At 38.3% G+C, this 20,507-nt stretch overlaps 1 protein-coding gene across 1 annotated transcript; it reads right to left on the reverse strand.

The window, feature by feature from the left end:
* Window positions 1-1,352: 1,352 nt before the first annotated feature.
* On the reverse strand, window positions 1,353-6,388 carry LOC140141047 (melatonin receptor type 1B-A-like). The gene is made up of 2 exons (XM_072162825.1): window positions 6,333-6,388; window positions 1,353-4,677 (listed from the first exon to the last, which is right to left on the reverse strand). The coding sequence occupies exon 2, from the start codon at window positions 4,669-4,671 to the stop codon at window positions 3,586-3,588; it is 1,086 nt and encodes a 361-aa protein (XP_072018926.1). The 5' UTR covers window positions 4,672-4,677; window positions 6,333-6,388; the 3' UTR covers window positions 1,353-3,585.
* Between the last annotated feature and the right edge of the window lie 14,119 nt (window positions 6,389-20,507).

The following is a 20,507-nucleotide window of genomic DNA, read 5'->3' on the forward strand; positions in this document are numbered from 1 at the left end:
GATATTGGGGTCTCAGATGTAAACAAACAAGGCGTGCGTTTCCCACGTGCGTATTTTTCCTCTGTTTAGTCTTCTTTCACGATAGCTTCCATAAAATAATTTTTTAAACGGGAACTGTGCACTGGTCACCTTTATTTCAGCTTGTTTTGATACTATAAAATACAAAAGATACGGAAAACCCGCGATGCTATTTGAAAATCAATCTTTGTTTTGTTTCACATTTTTATTTACTTTTTACACCGTGACGAACTAACGCGTACTGCGTGGTGGCAATCCCGCACGCGTTATTTCTTTCTGCAACCATAATGGGGCCGCAATGCGATAACACATAGTACATACATGTAATTATAGGCCTATGAGGCAATATAACACGAGTTTGTTATTATTATATCCTCTTACTTAATAAAAAAAAAAGAAATCGATAGAATTAAAATTCTACAACGGTTTACCCGGGGTTCGAACCCACAATCTATGTATCCATAGTCTAATGCCCACACGACTGTGCCATGATTCGTTGTGCCAGCAAGGTGTTTGTTTATGATACTTATTGATTACGGAATAAAGTGCATACACACAATATACTATTACTAGTATATTAGTACTAATAAATACGAATATAGTCCTAACCCTAACCCTAACCCTAATCCTAACCCTAATCCCTAACCCTAACCCTAACCCTTTCCCTAACCCTAAACCCTAACCCTAAACCCTAACCCCAACCCCAACCCTAACCCTAACCCTAACCCTAAACCCTAAACCCTAACCCTAACCCTAATCCTAACCCTAACCCTAACCCTAACCCTAACCCTAACCCTAACCCTAACCCTAACCCTAACCATAAGACCCTAACCATAAGACCCTAACCCTGACAATAATGAACCTTGCCTCGGACTATGCGGTTAGTGATATATTGCGGCCCATTATGGTTGCAGAAAGAAATTAAGCATCCCGCACAGGACGCCTAGCGTGGCGCAAAGTTGATCGCGCACGCTGGCGCGGTATTTGCGTTTGGGTGCTGATGACTCGAATGCTGGACCTAATATCGATTGATTGGTGACGTCTGAGAAAAAGGTCTATACTACTCGGGACTAAACTACCAAATTGCGACGTCCCAGAAAATCCTTTACAACAGGAACCTGGGATGTCATAATTCTGAAATAGATGGGGGGAATAGACGCTCTATGAGTTGGTCTTGTTACGAGTCGCTTAAGGCCAAGGCCAAAAACAACCTTTTCCGAAATTTACTTCAGAATGCACAACAAAACACACTGTTAGATTAAGTTAACAATATCTAAGTCTTTAATCAAAAGTAAAGTATGATTTAACAACAATTTTGTGAGCCATACAATCAGTTAGAATCAATTAAATACATTATTTTTATACTAATGTTACTTAGCCAGTGGCCTTCTTCTTGTTGCTGATCTCAAATATAACTCTATATCTGCCAAAATTGGGTTTATCACTTTCTGAAAAGTTGCAGGCGCGTTTTTGAAGCCGAATGGCATAACTTTGTACTGGCAAAGACCAAATGGCGTACAAAAGGCAGAAAGTTCCCTTTAAAAAAAAAATTGCTTACAAACTTTACATTCCCCAGGATACAAGTCTGTCTTTGAAAGAACATTTGCAGCTCTCATGTCTGCGACTAATCTGTATGAACCATCAGGCTTAGGAACAACAATACATGGTGAACTCCATTCACGTTACTACTTGGTTCTATGATATCATTGTCTAGCATATGATTGATCTCATTTTTGAGATGTTCCATTTACAATAGATTGACTCTGTAAGGATGCTGCTTGATTGTTTCTACATCATCAAATGCATCATTTCGTCGGTTGCAACACATAGTGGCGTACCTGAAGGACAAAACAGACTTCAAACTATTCAACTGTATCTTAATAGTAATTAAAAAGGAATACCTATTATAGGATATGCCTAGCTCGAAACGTATACATCACCATGTGAAACGGAAAATTTGGAAAAATTACTCAACGCCACATTGTGTTGCGACCGACGATTTGTTCTACTTGGCATATCAGGAATGATAATATATTGTCAAATTTGTGAATCAAATTAAAATTTGATTTGTTCGTCTTGAGAAAGATGACCTAGCTTTTGGTCTAAGTTAGTAAGCACATCCGAAGTTTTCAATTTTACATTAAACTCTTTATGCTCCAGCTCTTTATCCGTTGTGTCTATCGTTTATGTACGGTATGTTGTCTTTACACAGAGGTATTTTTACATAACGTTATAATTAAGGATACGATACGTGATTTACTGACAAGTGACTCATTTCGGATTGCGATTATGAATTTTGAAGAAAACGAAGTTTCCACAGGCTTCGTTGGGACTCGAACCAGCGATTCTAAAGCTTCTTCGATTACGCGTCTAGCGCTTTCCCGCTGGGCCACCGTGGCAGTTGAGCGTATGAGTGTAATGATAAAAGATAAATCTCATAATGCCATCTTTAGCCTTTTGTTTACTAAAAAAGACGCGTTTTGTAAAGATAGATTAGCTGTTTTATGCATAAATAGCACGAACGTTTGGGAAAGGTTTCAAACAAATAATAAAGACACTGATGTGATGATGAAATTGCGTAAGTCGGGAATTATCTGCGTTGCAATGTTTTGTTTTGGTTTTAGGAATTTGACCTTAAAATTTACGACTTCATGACATTATCATTCGAAATCAACAAAAGATATTTCAACACTATAATTATGTCCTCATTCTTTCTCTAGAATGTTTTGTACATGTATGTGAAATAGCTTCAACAATGGTTCGCTACATAATGGTAAAAATGGCCTTGCCCTAAAAAAGGGCGAGAGGTACCATATTTACGGATTCAGGCTAAATTTAAAATTGATATAAAAACGTTTGTTTTTTGATCGATTACAAAAATAAATTTTTGTCGTATAAAGAAATTGTATCTGGCGTGAATTACACTACAGTTTTTATTCCTAGGGCTCTTTGACTTCTTCAAATAATTTTTTTAATGATAGAGTGAATCCCCTGGCACTCTATAATTACGCACAAAAGATCGAGTCCCCTTAAGTAAAATTTACCTCAGAACTTGTAATATTTACCAACAAATATGTACAATTTTAATCAAATTAGATTAAAATCTATGATTGCATAACGTCATATAAAACTATCTCTGTGTAGTTTACTTATAACACTACTTTGGGTTGATTTGTAAACTGTTCACTCTTTTCCGTAACGAATATCATTCATTAGAACTTGGCTATTGATAACTGAAGACTAAAACATTGAGTGCATTTCGAGATAAATGGCAAAGAAGGTTGTAATATGTCAATGTAGTTTCAATGCATGGTGGTGGTTTTGTCCATGAAGTTTCAATATTCTAAAATATTGTTTCATTATGAAATTGGTACAGAGGATGTAGATAGCCCCTTATAGCAGAACTTTTATGATTTTGTGAAATGACCCTCTTTTAATTCCGAGGTCTTCAATTGCAAGTTAGGTTTAATACACACTTAGAGTACTATGATAGTGTTATTTGACATGTGGTGGCATTTGAGGTCATTGATGACCCAACCGTTACATATGCCTTTCCCGTTGATTCACTCATTTCAACATTTGTATCAATTCCTGACTTCGGCCACCAAGTTGTCTTTCCCCACGTTTTGTTACCAAACAAGGGCATCTGCCCACATATCGCTTCCATATATCCGAATAAGCTTGCAGGAAATTCCTGTCCGTGGCGTATATCAGAAAATTAACAGAACTATTGTTGAGTGCCATAAACGTAGCCGTAAAAAACCACCAAAAATGATAATCTAAATCAAAGATCACTGTGATAAAGTACGGTGTCCACATTAGCATGAACACAATACAAATTATACCAACTGTTTTAAGTAGACGTTTATCAGCTGCTTTAAGTTTCTCTTGATTTTGATTTGACAACGGATTCGTAGCGTATTGTTGCATTCGTCGATTTGAACCGCGAAACACCATGAAAATTCGAAAGTACGTAAAGCACAGTATGCAAACTGGCATTGCAAATGCTAAAACGGTCACATAACCACGAGTGTAAAAGAAATTGTGCGCATAATCATAGGTACAAAGAAAATTACGTGTATCAAATATATGATCGCCCCATCCAAGGTAGTTTGGTAGATCTATAAGAAAGGCAATGAACCACAACCCAATAACCATAAAAGGAACGGTGTGTTGGTTGTATATCTTTGTATAAATCATTCGATGGCATATGTAGAAATACCGATTTAGGGAAACTGAGCTTATACTCCAGATGGAACAGCCACAACTGGTGATGACCAATGTAGCAAGGAATTCACAGAATGCCGGCAAAGTGTAGAAAAGGTTTATGTCTAAAGCACCTACAATTGCGAATGGATTCACCAGTGCAGTGACCAGAAGATCCGCTACGGCTAGATTGACTATGAAGACATTATGCAAGACACGAAGTTTCTGTGAGGTTAAAACGGCTAAAATGACCAAAATATTTCCTGCAGTACCAACCAAAGACAGAAAAATCGTTAGTGAGATGTAAGTGTATAAAATCGGCAGCTGTGAATCCGGTAAAGGTTCGTACGAGACTGTCATATTTGACCCTTTCCTTTTTACAATGGAGTCGATTGTGTTATTACCACTCTCCGCTTCCATGGTATCAGTCGTTGTTTGTGTGCTCATCAAAACCTAGGTATAAATATCAGAAAGAAAAATTATTTTAGCAATGTAATAATTGAGAAAGGTTTTTTTTTAATGTAATAATTATTGCAATTTTCATTATCATGAATTATTTTTTCGCTCTTGCCATGGCAATTAATTCGATTTACGTGAATAATGTACAGGTAAGGGGAGGGTAGAGAATATTTTATTGTTATTTTATATCATATATGACCCAATTTCAGGTAATGAGTCGAGTACAAATATAAGCACGATTCAAAATACAGGGTGTATCAAAATCAAGTATACAGTTTGAAAAATACCACTAGATTAACAAAAGTACGATGCATTTGGTCAAAATGCTATATTTGAATCAACATCATGTCCTCAACAGTCAAATCACTTGCGTGTGACCTTTAATAAGGACTCAGTTGCTATTTTAGTTGCCTCAAAGTCAATTAAAATCAAAGCAACATGAGAATCATATGTTTGACCACTTTCTTTACAGTAATTGACATTCTTAGTCTTCAACATGACCACCAAGGCATGTTCACTATTCTTCTGTATCCAGATATCAGCTCACCTCAGCATGGCATTTACACCACCTCTTATGAGACGTCTGACCTGCCTGGATGTTAACTTGTGCAATTATGTGTCTCTGGAGCTCATCAAGGTGTGAAGCAGGACTTGTGAATACTTTTGATTTCAGATAGCCCCACAAAAAGAACTCCAGAGGTGTCAGATCAGGAGATCTTAGAGGCCAATCCACTTGGTACTTTGAAGCAATCACATGATTGCCAAACAATTATACAAGGCGTGCTGACAATTACTGTAAAGAAAGTGGTGAAACTGTGATTATTTTAATTGACTGTGCGCAACTGCATTTTTAGCCGGCACACTTAAAGTACCATTCTGTGATCACAGCGCAAAAAAAAATCAAAATTGTTACTTAAAAGTGAAGGATAAGTCATCTTAATTGTCATTTGGTGTTTTTGAAATGAAAAATTTGGCAAAAAACGCAGAAAACAGCAGTATTGACGAAGTTGAAGCCCCATTTGAATATATATGTAGCTAATTTATATACTGTCAGTATATAAATTACTGATTCATGTAAATGCCTTATTTTCTTTTAAATACACGGCTTTCGGCTGAACCACTAGCAGGCTATATATCAGCACATATATGAGAATGACAAAGGTACCATGATTGTTTATGATTTTTACAATCGTCCGGATGAGCAAATCACTGAAAGGGCCTTTAAATAGCCACTGAGTTATTAACGGTCACGCGCTAATGATTGTACAGTTGTGATGGGAAAAGATATTGATTCAGCTACTTTCTAAACCATTTTAACCAAATACCTCATACTTTTCAATCTAGTAGCATTTTTCCAACTTTACTTTATTATGATACACACTGTCACGTGTCATCTCATCTGAGATGACCTTGTGATCTTGACATTTTGTATTTTAAATCGTGTCCATATTTGTACTAATTACCTATAACGTGGTCAAAATAGGATGCCAACAAAATAATAAATAAATCCTGTATATCCCCTACCTATAAAATCATATCATTGCATTTACTATACGGTCACTACTGTTAACACAAACATACAACATGTAGTGGATGTTTAAATATTTAAAAAATGACGAACTATATATTTTATGATCAAGATAACTTACCCGAAAAGAAAGTCAAACATGAAATGCAACGGCTGCCATCAGAGGATGATTTAAGCACTTCCCAGCCAATCTTGCGGTTAGCACAGCTGTGTGAGTGAACATGACACCACTGTCCGCCCACTGCATACACACGTGCATGGTTAAATTTGAATTTGGACAGATATATTTACAATAAAAACAGCTTCAAAAAGTCTACAGAAGATACATCACTTATGTTCTGAAATCGACCAAGTAATAATGACACACGGGCAATTCTAAAACAAGATCTTTTGCACAGAGTTCAATGGGATTTGGAAAGTAAAGCGGCAGTTGAAACTCTAGTGATAACACTTTTACAGTGCATGATGGGGCTTCCTTAAATCATCCTCTGGGCTGCCATAGCTCTATATGCACATCATAGTTCATCTTTGTGTACATCGGGGTATGTTCCTGTGTATGCTCGAACCATTTACTGTATACATGTAGTGTATGCCTGAACCGAGCGAAAACATGGATACTGCATGAGGAATCACATACTATAATTACTATTCTATACATAAATCTAATGGGTTGCCAAATCGTGACTAATAAAACGTATTAAACCGCAGCATAAACATCGACAATGTTTATACTGAGCTTAATCGAGCATGATTAGAAGGACGTAAAGTGCTGGTACCTGTTGTGTTTTTTTTGTGTGGGGGGGGGGGTGGGGGGTGGGTATGTGTGTGTTTCGTTTGCTCTAGTTCTTGATTTTTTGTAAACATCGCCAATTTTTCTACCGTAATGGCAGACTCGCTACCAAATTTAAAGCGGCGACTGACTAGCTTAGCTAGACTCGCTACCAAATGTAAAGCGGCGACCGACTACCTTCGGAAGTGCCAACGGCTCCGGGTGGACGAGCGCCTGGGGAAGGGGAGGGGACCCCTTGATCGGAGGTAGTACCATCAAAAGGCGGATGACCTAATTCTCTTATTAGTCAATGGCATCCATAGACTCGTCTGGAGAGGAGATGGCGCCACAAGGCAACCCAGTGGGCACAGGTTAGGATTTCGACGTTGTATCAACGTTGATACAACGTCGAAATCTAACCTAACCTGATTTCAACCCGATTTCAACCTAGAGATTGGTTGAAATCAGGTTGAAATTTCAACGTCGATACAACGTTGAGATTTCAACCTGATTTCAACCATGTTTCAACCAACTTTCAATGCAAAAATTAAGGAGGTTGAAATCAGGTTGAAACTTCAACGTTGATACAACGTTGAAATTTCAACCTGATTTCAACCAATGTTTCAATGCACAACTTAATGACCTTACATAAAATATTATTAGGACGAAATATGCATATGCCTAGTATAAAACATGTTTAAAGGTCGATAGCATTGAAATTTTACCCAAGTTTTTCTATATATCCAGGCCGCATGATCTAACGATTTAAACCGAACTTCCGTTCCCTTCTTCAAGTGGCGCGCGCGGCGTGCACTACCTCAAATACTTACGCGAAAACACCGGGTGGTACGGGTATGCCCCGTCGCCGCTCAATTGGCGGGCTGATGTTGATATGGGAATTCCTACAACATGGTGAAGTTGGTGCAAAAGACGTTCACAAACACTTGTTAGGGGGGGGGGCTGATACAAAAGGGTGAGAGGGGCTTTAGTTTTGACCCTCCTAGGGGTAGAGGAGGGGCCTTGAAAAAATGACCAAAAATTCTCCCAGGAAAATTGAGTTTATATGATTTTCTCTGGGATTGACCCATAATTTTCATGTCAAAGTGGGGGGAGGCTGAATTTTTAGAGATCTGAAAGGGGCGAAAAACTTTCGCGATGATTTTATTTTTGCATCAGCCCCCTAACAAGTGTTTGTGATCGGTCCCTACTATGCCTATTCGCATATCTTCTAACTATTTTACTAACCCGATCATAGCGCCCCGGGGTATTGCCCGGGTATCACCGCGGCGGCATAGCCGGCGTCAGTAGCTACGAGATCGGCAGATCGAGGTCGGCACCCATACGCGGGAGGCAACCGGGTGCGGGAGTGGGTGGGCCGGCCGCATCACAGGCCTATGTTGTCGATCATAGTCGGAGAAAGCAGGCGAGAGTTAGGGAGGGGGGGGGGCACGCCCTCTCTAATTTTTTTCATGGGGACGGCAAGTGTTTATAGGTAGGCCTATACCGCACGTTTGCAAGATATTGTGGGTGGGTACGTACACGCGTGCACAATTGTGTTAACAAGCGTTCGCAAATGTTTGCGAGTACGCACTCGTGTTTACAAGTGTTCATGGGTACGCTTGCGTACATTGCCGGTACGCACACATGTTCGCAAGTGTTTGCGAATACGCACGCGCGTATGCAATTGTTTATGGGTACGCATGCACATGTTCAAGTCTTTGTAGGTACGCACATGCGTTTGCAAGTTATGTTCGCAAGTGTTTGCAAGTACACATATTATGCATACACAAGTGTTTGCAAGTACAAACGCACGTTGCGGGTACGCATGCCCGTTCCCAAGTGTTTGGGAGTAGGGGCCTATACGCACGCACGTTCGCAAGTGTTTGCGTGAATACACTAGTTCTCAAGTGTTTATGCGTACGCATGCACGTTCGCAAGTGTTTGCAAGTACGCAAGCGTATGCGCAAGTGTTTATGGGTACGCAAGCGTATGCGCAAGTGTTTATGGGTACGCACACGCATGCGCAAGTGTTTATGGGTACGCCCTTGTGTTCGAAAGTTATTGCGGGTACGCACGCGAGTACGTTACGCAATCGAATTTGCAAGTGTTTTCGAGTACGCATGCCCGTTCGCAAGTGTTTATGGGTGCGCGAAAGTTATTACGGGTACGCATGCGAGTTCGCAAGTGTTTGCAAGTGCACACTCGCGTTTACAAGTGTTTATATGTACGCACGCACATTTGCAAATTATTGAAGGTACGTACGCGCGTGCACAAGTGTTTGTGAGTACGCACGTGCCTTCACAAGTGTTTATGGGTAGGCCTACGCACACGCGAGTGCAAAACTGATGCCACTGCCACGAGCGGGATGGCGCATCAATCAATGACATAATGCCTTGAATGTGTCCGTTTGTTTGAACTTGATGTAGGATCTGGATTTGGATCTGGATCTATGGAGATCATTTATAGGCAAGCAGTGAATTAATTCTGCATCACGCTAGAGTTGTAGGCGGGGTTGTAGGCTAGTCGGCCTAGGCCTATATCTGAAACATGTTGAAAAACAATTTCAAATTTTTGGATATTCGTTAGTTCTGGTCGCATTTTGACCTAAAAACATGTTTCTAATCCTAGATCACCATGTTTGGACATTCAAAAGTTTAAAAAATTTGGATTAAAATTGTAGTAGTATCGCTTTCGCCCAACACTTTTCCAGAACGGATATTGCCCAACATGCCAATGTACATCATCAGTATTACGCGACGTTGTGACGAACATGAACTTGAGGCCTAAATTTGCAAATAAAACCGGTTAGTAAACATTTAAATTTTCTTTAAAGGTCTACTTGACTTTTGGACACATTGCTGGATGATATTTCAACTTGGTTTTCCATTATGTATCATCAGGATATGTTAAAATAGTTAAGCTTACTAAGCAGTTAATACATGCCTGCTGCACATGACATGCATGCTGTACAATCATGAATGCACCATTCGACAGACACGAAACAGTGCCTTGAAGCAAGGATTCTCGAGTACTAATATACTATAGGATAAGCCACTCGTTTGCGCAAATGAAGTCAGTCATTCGGCCTATGCGCGATAATGCATAATGTGATGGCATAGTATCATGTACGCATGTACGTGTAGGAGTGTATTACCTGTGGAAGAGATGATGCAATGTTTACGTCATCGTTTCAAAAAAAATTAAATGGCGAAAAACGGCGAACATTTGGTCGAATCTTTCCATTACTATCATATCGTGAAAAACCAAATAGCTGAGGAGTTAGCTCAATATGGTAAGAAAATATTATAACCGAGGACCCCATGACGAGACTGGCTAAATAAGCTGTATTTTTGCCGGAAAGGGTCCGAATAATTGGCAGTCGATGGGCGCCATCTTGGAAAATAGCTCGAAATAGACTTCCTCGACAGTCGTTCAAGATTAGAACTGAGATCTGGAACTAAGTTAACCAATCAAATCTTGCGCACTCAAATGACCTAGCAACTGTCAATCAAATACAGGATAAGTCCTTTTGAACAATAAAGCAGTCTTGCGCATCATAGCCGTTCACAAGTACGTAAGATTTAGGCTGCGCACTCAAATGCATAGCAACCGGCATAGCAACCGTCAATCACTGTCACTCAAACTGCCGGCGAAGTGACTTCACTTTTTATACAGGGATTGAATACGAGTGTCAAGGCCCTGCTTGAAGTTGACATGCTTAAGGACTTGTACTTTGTACAAGACCCAGTCATGCCAGTTTGGAATATTTGCTGCGGGCAATCAGGCCCGTAGTCTGGATTGTTTGGAAGGGGGGGGGGTTATTGATTTTGAAAAAGTGGACTTTTTTCAAAATTTGAAACTTTTTGGACTGGGCGGATTTGGACAATTTTGGATGGACCAAGAAGGCATAAAAAAGGTGGTGCTGGCTACGGGCCTGGGGGAAATGCAAATGTTTATTGTATAATTAAGCAACTATGCCCCTAGGCCTAGCCCTAGCCTAGTCATATCTTGCAGCAATGCTCATGTTCTAGGTCATTACAATCGCAAATTTTTAATTTGCGATTGTACTGTGTTTGGTCAGTTTTTCTTCTTTCATTCTTTCTTCTGTCAAACCTATAACGAGCCATCGTAGCCATATGCTCTAGGCCAGTGTCCAACTCGGGGTCAAAGGTTATAGGTCATTTATGGCCTAAATGTGATTTTCACTAAAAATGCTTCATCTTCCACAAATTACATAATACAATGACGTCACTTGCATACCTGCATCGCCTTAGCCAGTGTCTAAAAGTTGTACAAAGAATTGGGGTCAAAGGTCATTAAGGGGGTAAAATCTCACAATTGCATTATCTCGACATCCGTAATGGGGCTCAAACTCGGTGACAACAAATCTCATGACCAGGGGAACATTTTACAGGGTCAGGTCAAAGGTCAAATTTTAGAAATGCATTTTCTGTACATCTGTAAGGGGTACGGGACTCAAACTCTGACAACAAACTTAATGACCAGGGGAATATATTGAACACTTTGCAGGGGTCAGGTCAAAGGTTATCTTGGGTCAAATCTTATAATTTCTTCTTCTGGACTCAAACTCAGTGACAGCAAATCTCATGACCAGGGAACATTTTGCAGGGGTCAGTGAGTTCAAAGGTCATGCAGAGGTCGAGTTTTAGAAATGCATTTTTTGGACATCTGTAAGGGGTACGAGGCTCAAACTCGGTGACAACAAAATTAATGACCAGGGGGGATATGTTGGAACACTTTGCAGGGTCAGGTCAAAGGTTAACTGGGGTCAAATCTTATACCGTAATTTCATTTTTTGTAATGGATATGAGGGCTCAATTTCGGTGACAACAAACCTCGTGACCCGGGAAACATTAAGGTCAAAGGTCAGGTCAAATGGTCATTAAAGAGTTACATGCCTTGCGATTGTCTGCGCTCTGTGAGCGCAAATCATTATCTCTACTGGTGTATTTTTTTTAGACATTAAGTTACTGGTAGGGCAGACTAGATGTGTCTTTGATGATTTGACATGAATTTCAATGTCAAAATGACAATGATTTTAAAAATAATATACTGAGTGATAGTGATACCAAGTTTGTGGAACACCACATCCCACTGACAAAATGATATTTTAATAAGCGCAGAATTATGAAGAATACACGGCCCAGGGGCCTATAAATATGGCTAGGCGTAAATAGTATAGTACATTTAGTTAGTAATCTTAGGACTAGGCTAGTGGAATTTGTGGAATAAAGCTTTTTTCAAATAAATAGAGCTTAAGAGCTCGGATAGCAACGTTTTCACGTATTTTGTGTGGCCGTGTGGGACCTGAGAGCACCTCAGACATATCTAATTGCATTTTGATTTGAATACGAGGAATGTCCTTCTAGTACGGTATCAAATAATTTTTATTTTTTGAAATTCGAGATTAAAAATTGATATTTTTGAAACAGTCCTCGAAGTAAATTCTATAAATCTAATGATATACTTAAAGTGTATGTAGCTGGGACGAAGATATAGATTGTTCCCCGACAAAATTTAGGTCTTTTGGGGAAAAATCTATATATTAAAGGTCAAAATTGTCAATTGATAGTTGGCTTACATAGGCCTACACTTCAAGTAGATATCATTCGATTTATTAAGTTTACTTTGAGAAAATTCTGTTAAATGTCAAAAATTGCCATTTTTAATAATTTGCCTCAAAATCTTTATTGCATCGCGAATTTCAATAAATTTAAATTATTAAATATATCAGAAGGACATCCATCCCCCTATTCAAAATTATCGATATGTCTGATGAGCTCTGCTCTAAGGTCCCACAAAAAATGTGCAAAGATGGGTGACCGACTTCTTAACATAACTTTAGGCTAGCTTGACATAAAATATCTATGCAATGAATAATAGGTAACTACTACATGAGTACTGGCCTACATTTACGTATCTTCTGCTTTAACCATGTTAATGTTCGCTTGTGCTTCCTTGGTAGGCCTAGTTGCAACCGCTTAGTAAACATAACGGGTAGGCCTATATCTAATCTTTTCTGAGAGACTTAAAGGTTCAATTACAAAGATATACATCATAGGACCCATATATTAATAATCTACTTATCTTCGTTTTTAATAGGCTAAATGAATTATGAACTTTATTCAGTATTAGAAAGAAAGTGAGGCTATTTTTAATTTTTCATTAAACTTATCACTGCTCTATGTCAAAAATATCATGTTCTCTGAGTATGCCTACTTTAAACATGTGCAAGCATGAGCCAATTAGTGTTGAACACTTTTTAGGCAGATTTTTTAGGCAGAAGATTTCACATCCCCAAATAATGTCTCTAGTCTAAAGCATGTGTATAAAGGAGCAAAAATAAGTTATAATTTCCCTCTTTTTGGTCCCAAGAATGGCCCTAAGAATTGTTCAGCAGAATGACCCTAAACAGTCAGGAGTAACAGGTCTACCTTCAGTAGGCCTATGCCTATTTTACATTAAGCATATTAATCGTACTGCAAGTCTATGTCAAATATAATGTTTTTGTATGTGTATTTTTTAAATCCCTAAATTGTTATTTTTGTCGTTACAGCTGACGTGTTGTTGTGCCACGTGACAATGGAATCAAAACAAGATTGGCCATGCAATAGACAGACTAATCCATGACAATGTACAATGTATAAAGCATCAAGAAAATTGACTTAACTTAGAAAGTTTAGATGCAGCCAAAGATTTCGGATGAACTAACAACTTGAGAGAGCCATAATTGTAATACAAGAGCATGGTCAAATCAAAGATGGAGTAAATTGGCACGGCATGGCATGGACCAACTCCTCCCGGGCAACTCCTACACTGAATAAAGTCCATCGTTGAGCAGTTGCTGCCACATACTACTCATCCGTTCAAGATCTAACTTGTTGTTAGTCATCATTCATTCCATATAGCCCGCTGATGGAATGAACTCACGCCTCACATTCCAGGAACTGTGAAATGGACCAGCTTCAAAAAGTGTTTTGGTCAAAATGTGATTTTTGGTCAAAAATGTGCAAACCCATCAGCTTAATGATAACAGCTGTTCTTGCCTTGATATGTGTCTTGACATAGAAAGAACTAAGCAAGCAAATACAGATTCTGGTCTAGATTTTCTTAATATTGGTATTGATGACATCATCAATGCGATATAAGCCTACTGATAGGGTTGACGTTTTCGATGCTTATCTCCTTCAGCTAAAACTGAGCACGACAAGGATCCTTTGAATACGTTGAAGGGTGGATTGCAAACGCAGAACAGCTATTGATCACACTATCTGTATATGATCTGATCATCAGTCTAAGAAAGCTCTGTGAAGTTCTTCGATGAGAAAAATAGAAGTATTCGGTTGTATAATCTGTCAACAATTTCCAGTTTAGTTATACGTGTAACAGTCAGGACTTAGAAACCATAATTATGTTAAAGATATCTTACATGGTATCAGAAGTTTTAAGTAAGTTGTAACGTGTAAAGAAGAAAAACTTGAGATTTTTACTCAAGATTTTTACGCAAGCCAGGGGAAACCCTATATTAACATTAAGTATAATGGGCACATTGCATCCAGTACATTCTTAAAAGGTTCCAAAAGGGTCAAGTTCTAAAGTGTCCTCCTAGTACATATATAGGCCTATGGATAACCCTCGCAACACAAACAGCTTTCTGAAAATTCACGAGTTCTTTTGAGAACCATCACAAATCTAATGTGCTTATAGGCTCTAAATGTCCAGCTCTAACACTTTTTAAACAAATACACACGTTTTAAAGGAAGGCTCCGCCTATCACAACATTATTCCCTATTATAATTATGTAAGAAAAATAATTATCATGCACGAATCACGTGGTTTTATCTAAAACAAACTCATGGCGACCATGTGATTCGTGCTTGATTATTATTTTTCTAACATAAATTTATAAGGCATGATGTTATGATTGCCGGAGACTCCTTAAAGTGCTTAGGAATAAAAGAAAATATTGTTTTCCACATTTTCACGAAACGATAGGTATTTTTGGCAACTCCAACTCCTAAACATCACAAATCACAAATAAAAAGCTTACGAGATCTAATTTCTAAAAGTTTAAAATGACTTTCAGCACAAAATTCCAAGCAACCTTGAATTTTCGATGTGTGACACACATCTTCATGGTAGGAAGTCCTGTGATGTTGTTACTTGTTACATATCTAAACATGTATAGCTAAACGTTAGCAGTGTTGAAGACGGGGTATAAGTGTTCAGGATGCGTTTAGATACAAATTGTATCAAAGTATGATACATGTAACCATGGTAACGTAACTTGAAAATCAAAAGGACGGAGCTGATTTTATTTTGGATTTGCGATGTGTAGGAGAATATGTTTCAAAATATGAAACCATAACTTACCCTGAATTCAAACTCTATTTAGGGATGGAGTATGAACGTTTGGACAGTATTTATTGTGGGACTTTTGATTTGTTGGAATTTTGATTTGTTGAAATTCGCAATGTAATACACATTTTATAGCAAATCATTAAAAATTGATATTTTTGATATATTACAGTACTCGAAGTAAACTTCATAAATCTGATGATTTATACGTATGTAGTGGGATGAAAAACCGACGATCAATTGAAAATTTTGACCTTTCGTATTGAAGATATAGATTTTTTCCCAAAAAGACCTAATTTTTTTGGTGTTTGGGAAAAAAATCTATATCTTCAATATGAAAGATCAAAATGTTCAATGTTTCAAGTGTTTTGGTGTTTTCCAGTTAAGGCGGCAGCCACTATGAAAGTGGCTATACCATCTTGAAAAATTACCTCATATCCAAAATTGTTCTGCAGCTAGAGCACTATAATATTCCTGGTTGATTTCATACCAATAATAGGTGAAAGAAGTGTCCTGTATGTACATGTTGTCAACTCTATAATAACATGTTAAAATATCGTGCATCTATTTTTCAAAAGTGTTTTTAGAACGTTATTAAAACGTTTTTATACCCTTTATATAAACCAACAATAAAACGTTATATGTAAAATGTTTTGTGTTTACTGGGCAACTCAACTTGCAGGCTCTGCGACGACGTTGAAAAATTGATATGATGATGATATCAAAATAAATTTCAAAGTTCAAGGTAACTCGACTTATGGCCTAAAACGCGACGCTTACTTTGCACGTAAAATATATGGAAAGCTATTTAGGATTTGAAGGTTAAAAATAGGTAAAATCATCAAATTGAGGCTTTTACGATAAACTGATATAAAAAGGTGAGAAATTAGCAAAATCGAATACTAAGAAGATTGCCCAAAGTTGCATGTTTGATTTTTGACAAAATGTGTTTTTGGTAAAATGTTATTTTTGGTCATAAAATTTATCTTTATATGTGATTTTTGGTCAAAAATATGGGGTTTTTTTCAAAACATGGGATTTTTGGTCAGGGGTCAAAATGTGTTTATGGTCAAAATGTGATTTTTAGTCAAAAATGTACTCTTGGTCAAAAATGTGATTTTTGGTCTAAAATGTGATTTTTAGTCAAAAATGTGATTTTGGGTCAAAAATATGATTTTCGGTCAAAAATGTGATGTTTGGTTAAAATGTGATTTTTAGTCAAAAATGTGATTTTTGGTGAAAAATATGATTTTTAGTCAAAAATGTGATTTTTGGTGAAAAATATGATTTTCGGTCAAAAATGTGATTTTGGTCAAAAATGTGATTGTCAGTCAAAAATGTGATATTTGTTCAAAAATGTGATTTTTGGTCAAAATGTGATATTTGGTCAAAATGTGATTTTCGGTCAAAATAGGATTTTTGGTCAAAATGCGATATTTGTTCAAAAATGTGATTTTTGGTGAAAAATGTGATTTTTGGTCAAAAATGTGATTTTTTTGTCAAAATTGTGATTTTTGGTCAAAATGTGATTTTTGGTCAAAATGTGATTTTTGGTCAAAATGTGATTTTGGTCAAAAACATGACCGCCGCGCACGGGCCCACCGACTCCACGCCCGTTTGCCTCCCGCGTTGCGGTGCCGACTGCACCGGCCCTCCGACGCATGCTCCACTGCATATGGCCAACCGACAACACACCCGGTAGACTCCCGCGTATGGATGCCGACTGCACCGTCCTCTAGCTCTGCACCGACCACTGCGCGCGGCTCACCACGACTCCACACCCGGTTGCATCCCGCGTATGGGTGCCGACTGCACCGGCCCTTTGCACCGACAACGACGGCGATACCAGTTACCCAGGGGCGATACCAGGCCTAGCCTATAATCATGAATTCATGATAATATTCTCCCAGACGGACCACAGCGGTGAGGTTCTACACGTGGGTACGTATAAATTTATTACTATATAATAATTATATTTAAATAATTATCAGGTTAAAATCGGATTGAATTCAGGTTGAAATTAGGTTGAAATTTCGACGTTAATACAACGTGAAATTCAGGTTGAAATTAGGTTGAAATTTCGACGTTGAATCAACGTTGAAATCGGGTTGAAATCAGGTTAGAGTCGATTTGCAAATACAACGTGATTTCAACGTCGAAACGTCAACCTGATTTCAACGTGATTTCAACGTCGGGTGTGCCCACTGGGCAATAGTTACCACTGAAACGCCATGATTGAACACAAATTTGAATCTAAGGAAACAGGATCGGACTGGGCTCAGGTATGAACGTCCGCGCAGCTTAATGAAACTTCACAGGTTGAGTGTGCAAAGTATGTTACTGGATACCAAACTACCAAATTGCGACTTCCAAAGCAATCCTTTACAATAAGAACCTGCAATGTCGACGGCGAGTTTCAGCTGCGAGTTGGAACTTCATGAGTCTTGCAGAAGTTAGATGAAACGGGTATCAATAGGTGAATTAACAACAGAAGAGGTACACACAATGTTGTACAGTGGAGAAGATCTTAAGCATAAGAGGCGTGGCATTCCTAGTGCACAACAATTCAACATCTTCTGTGACAGAGTGCATGCCAATATGCAGCAGATTTACATATATCCGAATAGTTGCAAGTCATCTAAATAATCAAAGTGTTTGCACCAACCTCCAACTACAGTATTCAGATTTGGAAATAGATGGTTTCTATCGAAACAGGATGCACTAATAACTAAAATGCCGGAGGAAGGCGTCGCCATCATTCAAAGAGCCTGCAATGCTAGTTGATCAAGAGGCTCAGAAAGATTGGAAAAGTCCCGTTGGCAACCTTTTTTGGGAAAAGACCAAAGAAAGCGTCTTCTCCTGTTTGTAAACAGTAAGCTAGTCTTGGCAAATACCTTGTATCCACACACCTTAAAACATCCACTGAATGAGTAACCCAGGCAAAAGAAGCAATAAAACTGTATTGGGAGTACAGAAATCAATCAAATACTGGAACTTACGTTTCGTTAACACGCCGTTTCGTCCGAAACCATCGGACATCATCAGGTGACTGAATTAGGTCGATTGGTCACGTGAGAGACGGCGATCTAATTCACGTGACCAATCGACCTAATTCAGTCACCTGATGATGTCCGATGGTTTCGGACGAAACGTCGTGTTAAAGGTGAACCTCATTGAAAATAAACTTATATGTCAATGGAAAGCTTATGATGTCAGGAAGCAGAAAAGAATATTTTTTATTTGCATAGCGTACCAGGCTAGACATAATCTCCATGCAAAGATTGGATATTGGCACCCCCCCTAAATTACAAAACGAAATCGTTCAAATTGGGCGCTTTCGTTGATGACGTCAGCTCAGGGACACACAGTTACTTCCGGGTTTGATTGTAAACACAATGTCCGTGTATTACTGTGGCATGCAACGGGCCAATGTACGAATTCAGTCATTGTCAACTTACTTTACATGAAAAATATCTTCAATAAAATAAGAATAACATGAAGGAAATATCATGATCAAATCAAGAATGAAGTTCCTGAATAAAGTGTGCGGATTTAAAAATGGGAAAAGTGCTGGCCGGGGTGATTTGGGATAGGCCAAGCCATCCACGATATGCATAGGGAATATTACAGTAAAGCACGAAGAGTGAAGAATCGCCGAAGAACCGGAATGAAAACAGATTGCAAAAAATAACTGCTAGTGCTACCAGTTCAGATCGTCACACCAAGTTGAGATGAACTTTTCACAATGAGAAAATGAAGGAATAGAATAAGGTAGGCCCCTATATGTACAGGATTTTTTAATTATTTCTTAGCTTTACAACCGGTCATGGCCGGTCATGTATGATAGGCGAACTCGTATATGATACATACGATACGGGATGAGCTCAGTGACTGACTGAGTCTCACTACGCCGAGTGTTCAGTATCCGCGACTGTACTGTACTTGCAGACAAAATGACCGATTTGATATTGACATTCTGATATTTCCAACTTATTGCTACTTCATCAGCAAAATTTATTCCTGTAAATGTTCCAAATATAAGGGAACGATTGATCAAATCTGCTGAAACACCCCATGAAACAGACAGCGCAAGTGCTGAGGACGAAGCCCCGAAGCGAGTCGCTGTGTTTGTGCATATCCGTCCCTTCAATTTCTTCAGCAGCAATTTACGCATCGTGTTCGGTAATCCATAAAACGTGAATGTTTCACTTTTTCAGTACCGTACACTGATTGTACTATCATTAAATAATCGTGACACAAGTGACAATATTTCAATTTTATTCAGATTTCAGAATTCCGTCAAATAACGGTCTACTAAGCCTAAATTGTATTTATTTTATAATAAAGTATCTGGCCGAGTATCTGTTTCTTTCAATCGCGATTGTGTGGAAAGAATGTATTACCGCAATGCGCTAAATATGAAAACCATTATGGGCTGGATTTGATGAAATCGGCGGTTTTTTGTTAATTTTTTGATTACTGCAAGACGATATTTTTTTTAATCAGATATTTTAAAATGAATCAAGAATAGGGAATGTCACAAACAAGTATTTAATTTGTTATTCGATCATGTTTATTCAGTCCATGACATGAACGGTAGCAGCAAGCATTTGCGCATGGGATTGATCACAGCGCGAAATTCAAACTCAATTACCCAGTTATACCCAGCCAGTTATGACTGATTTTGTGAAAAATTTACGGAAAATGTATGTATTGACAATAATTCTATTATTTCTAATATATATAGAAGGAACCAGCAACTTGAAGATTCCTCTAATTTCAAGCTTTATTGTGAAGATCAGACTTGCCGGGCAGCTTGCAAAGTACAGGAAGCAAGTCTTGTTTACATGTTTCCGAGTAGGATCACGTGACTGCGAACCCTGAGCTTACGTCACGAGCATTCCCAAGGTCATAGACGATTGATTTGGGTGCTTTTTGGGCGCCTTGAAAAAGACCAAAAATTCAATCATTTGTTTAATTTTTCAGCTTTATTGGCCATCAAAAAAATCGGAAAAAATAATTTTTAGTATCCTGACATCATAAGCTTTCCATTGACATATAACTTTATTTTCAATGAGGTTCACCTTTAACGAAACGTAAGTTCCAGTATTTGATTTATTTCTGTACTCTTGATTTACCAACTGGAGG

This window comes from Amphiura filiformis, chromosome 19 (genome assembly GCF_039555335.1).
Source record: "Amphiura filiformis chromosome 19, Afil_fr2py, whole genome shotgun sequence".
NCBI classification, from domain to species: Eukaryota; Metazoa; Echinodermata; class Ophiuroidea; order Amphilepidida; family Amphiuridae; genus Amphiura; species Amphiura filiformis.